The 5,479-nt window shown below is 46.9% G+C and overlaps 1 protein-coding gene across 1 annotated transcript in view; it reads right to left on the bottom strand.

The window, feature by feature from the left end:
• The window catches only part of ACVR2B (activin A receptor, type IIB), an 18,658-nt gene that overhangs the window by 3,649 nt on the left and 9,530 nt on the right, over positions 1-5,479 (bottom strand). Inside the window, exons 7-8 of the mRNA XM_009322512.1 lie at positions 2,032-2,146; positions 334-472 (exon numbers count right to left, since the gene is read on the bottom strand). Coding sequence (XP_009320787.1) covers positions 334-472; positions 2,032-2,146 — 254 coding nt within the window. The remainder of the gene's footprint in view (positions 1-333; positions 473-2,031; positions 2,147-5,479) is intronic.

Raw genomic sequence — 5,479 nt, 5'->3', positions numbered from 1 at the left:
ACGGCGGGCAGCACAGAGCAGGCTCGGGACTAAAGAACACCCACCACTGATGGAGGAACCACCTACTCCTTCTCCCTCTGACTTCTCAGCCAATTTGCAATGTAACCAGCGTAGTTAAAAGTAGTTAAAAGTCGAGACTTGAACACTACAAAGGTTATTATCTACAGAGAATGACAGCTTATGTTAAAAAACAAGCAAATGAAAAACAGGTTAGCTGCTTAATAAAAACACGCCATTATTATTTTTTTTAAACAAAGCCAGGCCCATTCTCTGGACCACTAAACCATGCTGAAACAGAGCCCTCCCCAGGGAAGACACGATCTTTATTCTTACCATCAACTGCTCTACATCTGGAGACTAGCTCCCACAACACCAGTCCCATTGCATACATGTCTATTCTCAGGAAGGCGTCTCGCTGGAAGTTGATTGCTCCCTCTAACACTTCGGGAGCCATATACCTCCTTGTTCCCACCTACAGAGAAAAAACACAACTCAAGTTACATTCCAGTTGGGCCCGTGAATCTCCGCTGGTTGGAGATGAATGACAGCTGGTTTCATTAGCCTTAAGGCTACTCCTGCTAAAGTTGCACCTCACTTGAAAAACAAGCAAAAGGGGGCTGTTTTTTCTGACACCGATTCTCATTAAGATCACTTGAGTCTAGATAAACTACCTGAAGGAAAAAGCCAAAGTGCATGGCTACGTCTGTGATATTCATTTAGCGTTTGCTACAGGTCTAATTTAAATGCAGCGTGGCACGGTGAGCACAGATGAAATCCTGCCTTCTCTGAGTCCCGCCGCATCTTGCTCCAGCAGCACACGCTGCATGAGAAAATGCTGTCTTTGGAGACACACAAAGCACTCTGAGGTCAATTCAGACTTGGTTATCATAGTCATTGAAAGTTCAATCCCCTTTCACCAAAAAAACCAAATATATTAAAAAAAAGAGAAGAGTAAAATTGATACATCCTGAAATGATAGGAAAAGGTGTTGGTTTGACAGCCCTGGATAAAACAAGTCTCCTGCATCCACAGGAGTAGTAAAGCATGAAGTCTGCAAAGTCTACCCTGCCCCGGCTTGCTGTGATCTGTTCGGAAAAGATCCCCTCTCGCTTTGAGGGGATTCAGTCCTCATTATAGTGCCTATCTTATTGTCTTTAGTCCAGGCAGAGCCATATCGAGCTCCTCATGTGGTTGTGGTTATATATGTGGCAGAATTATAGCCCATAATGTAGGAGGGTGGAGAGCAGAGCAAGGAAAAAACCCACCTTTTTAACATGGGAATTGAAATGCTTTTAATATTTTTCTTTAGGAAACTCTCATCTGTTCTTGCTGTTACTTCAGGCAGTGGGGACAGGGGGAAGCCAGGACATGAAAAGGCGTGGAAAATACTGGAAAAGCCCCCCAAAAGAGGGCAAAAATGAGGAAAGCGGGGGGTGCTAACCCAGAAAAGTGTTCACTCCTTTGGAGATAAAGGTAAAAAGGGAGCCTGCACTGGAGACGGGCATTCAAAAAAGCCCAGAGGCACACGGCGGGGATGCTGGACTTGCTGTGCCCCAGCACGAGAGCAGAACGAGGGGCCGCTCGCCGCAACGCAAAGGCAGAAAATTACGAAGCCATAAAAACGTAGTAAATTGTTTACGCAGTGCACAGCCAGCTCGCAAGACCTGCCGTTGCTAAAGGTCACCCAAGCAGCCAGCCTGGCTGAATTCTTAAAAATAAATGAATAATTTTAGGAGTATTAATATTTAATACCAAGACAATAAAGAGTCAGCAAGTCCCGTGTTTGAAGGAAGAAGCCGCCTGCCCCCAGGGCCAGAGGCATTCCACCTGCACAGCCGTCGGGAGGGTCCGAGCACTCTCCCTGCTCACCCAGATCAAAGCAGCTCCTGGAATTTATGTCTGAGCACAAGCTTTTATGGAAAATACATATCTCGAAGAGAATTAAATGCATCTATACAAACTACCCCCCACTTCCAAGGAGCTATGGCAAGCCCTACTTTTTAAAATGTTATTGTTAAAGATAATGATTACCTGTCCATGAGTGTCCCCTGGAGGTTTTCCAGGTTCAAACCGTACAGCTAGTCCAAAATCGGCTAGCACTGCCGTCAAGTCGTTCTTCAGCAAGACATTTTTACTCTTGAAGTCCCTACGGACAAGCCAAGAAGCAAGTTTGGGAAGAGTTTATTACGGCACACATCTAAATCACACTGCAACACGTTGTAAGTCTATAGGCTCAGCAGCCCCCAGTAAATCAGCTCCTTTCCTTCCCCGGCACGGCCAGTGCTGGCAAATTTGGCTGCTCCTCGCTGCCCGCGTCCCTAAAACACAACCAAGCAGCCCTGTCCTGCCCAGCACAGAGTCAGCTGAAGTCTACAGTGAATTAAACTCAAAAGAAAAGCAAGGAGTGATATAAAGGGGGTGTTTTCATTAGAGCAGGCACTATAAGGCACCATTTCTTGCTCTGAGCACCAGCTGTGGACCCCCACCTCTGGGCACTTCTTACATTTCTCACTCCCAACAACAAATGCAAGACAGGTTAAGGAGGTGAATTTACTCTTTATCCTAGTAAGGATGTTTGCTCCTACCTACAAAATTAGATCTTTCTCGAAATTAGCAGATGCCGGTGGGACTCTGTTCACCCTGACTACACACTTCAACAGACTTTTGCCATAGTCATCTATTACACTTATGTTTTAATTGCTGGACCGATCTTCCCCGGAGAATTTGGAGGGTTGGAAAGCAAGCAGGGGAGGGGGTGAGCCCACACTCAGACGAGCTGTCGGGATGGGACCAGGCAGCTGATGGGCAGGTGTAAGCATTTGGAGTAGGGATGGTGGGTCTGTGCTTGAAGGTGGCTTTAAGGGGACGTTTGTGTCAGTCCTGTGCTGCAGCAGGATTGTTTCAGGGCAGCTCAGGTAAATCTGCAGGGGCTGGAAAGGCGGGGTGGAGGAGGGTTGAGATGCCTAACCAGTTGAGCCCTGTTCCCCTGGTTTCCCGCATTTTCATCTGAAAAGGAATGTTTGGCAATGCAATTAAATTACAGACCTTAGACAGCAGATGGCAATTGTCCTGTATGCTCAGCATTATAATTTCCCTATCATCAATTCACTCGGTGACCCTGCTGATTGCAGGACATTGCAGGCCTGCACAAAATAATTAATGAGGGCAGATACAATTGTTCCGCACTAGAGAGACCTGTCAAAATTCTTTGGGAAGAGAGAAACTGCTGGACCATAGAGAAGGGCTGCTCGCTGTGGCCTCGGATGCCAGAGCACCAGCTCAAAGCACCACGAGCAAAAATCATCCTGTACCACCCAGCCCCTGATTCTGAGCTTAAAAAAACAGAAGAAAGAATTTTTCCTTTCTAAGCTAAACACAGCACGATGGGCATTTCTGGCTCGAGGATTAAGACAGGGGAAGCGGGTGTGAAGTTGGAGAGCATCATACAGCCAGGAAACCCCAACAGAAACCAGCCTCCATCACCTCAAGGGGACACACGGGGTTTCTAGGGACACAGTACAGTTTTGCAGAGCCTGCAAAACATTTGTACCCCTCTGTTACACAGAAAAACACCATTTACCTAATACCTGTCATCTTAGAGACTGACTGCTTCCATGCTATAGCAGTTTCTCCACAGGCTTAGAAAACAGCCATCATCTAATGACGTAGATAAACTCCTTTGCTCGGTCAGCGTTAGGGGATTATGCCCTCCAGGATGGTACAGATTGTGCACGAGATTTTTGCAAAACAGTGGCTCAACAAGGACCACACAGAAATTATTAGAGAGTCTGCCTGAACGGTACGTTTCCAAAGTGAAGCGAGATGTAAACCAGTATTACTGTATGGGCATTTGCTGCTGTTGTTCACCTGCACTGCCCTTTGGGCATGCAACAGTTAACTACTACATCTTGATACGTGATGCAGGGATTTCCCTTTGCGCTTCCTTTTTTTCTCCTATTTCCACACATTTCCCCATTTTTCCATGCTTTTCTTCCTTCCACAAACCACCTTGAACTGGCAAGTGTGAGCTGCAATGCAAACATATGCAGGACTGGGAGAAAGACCTGATCCAAGCCATGCCAAGTAGAATTCCCACTAACACTGTATGCATTAGACCATCCTAAAATGGTCACTGATAAAGGAAAGTGGCCTGAAAAGAAGAAAATATCTTTTTCTGTGTAATGCTTCAAACTAGGGAATAAGAGAGCGAGCGGACAATGAACGACGGGTGCGCTAACTCAATTCAGACACCAGAGATTTTATTTTCAGCTTCCACGTGGGGGCACTTTCGCACCAACAAGCGATCCCATAACCTTAATCCTCCTTGTAGTGCCAAGGGCCAGCAAGGAGTTAGCTGAATCCCTGCCCAGCAGTGACTCGGGGAATCCCACCTGGCAACTCCAGCATCTTCGAACACGTGTGAAGCCATTCAAAAATAGCCCCCCCTCCCAGATTTAAGATTTATTTGGTGTTTTCTTTTAAAACAAAAATAAAACTAAAAGGAGTGGGGCAATGCAAGGGAAATCCCCCGTGTCCTGAAATCCCTCTTCCGTAGGTATGTGCTAGATTCACACAAATGGTGCATTCTCTGTCTTTCATCATTTGCTAAATGGATGGGGACACTAATGAGCAGGATCTGTTGCTTTAAAGCCTTTCTATAGCCTTTCTCTGTTCCCCACCCTCAGGAATTTTCATGTATAAACCACTGCCTTTATTCCACAGGGACAAATGTCAGGGACACAGGGGTCAGCTCCAGGAGCAGCACAAAGGCAGCTGCAGGCTCTTTCAACAGCCCCCAGCTCTCAGAAACCTTCAGGTTCGGGGAGGGGGGTTGTTTTGGGGGCAGGGACACCCTTACAAAAACAAGGATTATCTTGCCGTACATGAAGACGGTCCCGCTAGAGCGGGTACAAATTGCTGCAGCTGGACGTGGGGTTTAAGTCCTTCCTAGATGAAATGCGGTGGGTGGCGGGGGAGTATGGCCGCGGATTATGGCGTGTAGCCCACGTAAATCCCTTCTGGAAAACTCCCCCCCTCCTGCCGTGCCACTAGCAAACTGCTCTGTAGTGATGCTTTAGTCCAGGGCAAGCAACGTGGGACTGCGGAGAAGGGCTACAACAAGTATTGTTGCAATAAGGACGGTTTAACCCACTGCTTTCTGGATTCCCGCTGTCCCCACGGTGCTGCCACCCAGGTGGGTTGAAGCATGTGCCAAAGAGGTCTCAGAGGCACCGTAGTGCCTGCCCTGGTGTCTCTCATAAGCATCCTGGCACGATTTGGGCACTACAAAACTACAGTGAAAAATAAATAGCAGCCATTTTCTGCATTTCTACAGTTTCTCCATTTCTTGCCTAATGATCAAAAGCTCTGTGGGAAGACAGGCAGTGGAGTTACCAGTCTAAAACACTTAGGGAAAAATAGGGTCCAAATCTTGGTACAGCCATAGAAATACACGGATTATAATGTGATTTATCAAGCA

The sequence above is a fragment of the Pygoscelis adeliae genome, unplaced genomic scaffold (assembly GCF_000699105.1).
Source record: "Pygoscelis adeliae isolate BGI_AS28 unplaced genomic scaffold, ASM69910v1 Scaffold123, whole genome shotgun sequence".
In the NCBI taxonomy this organism is placed as follows: domain Eukaryota; kingdom Metazoa; phylum Chordata; class Aves; order Sphenisciformes; family Spheniscidae; genus Pygoscelis; species Pygoscelis adeliae.
The sequence above is the reverse complement of the archived record's forward strand: the minus strand, read 5'-3'. Positions and strand labels throughout refer to the sequence as shown.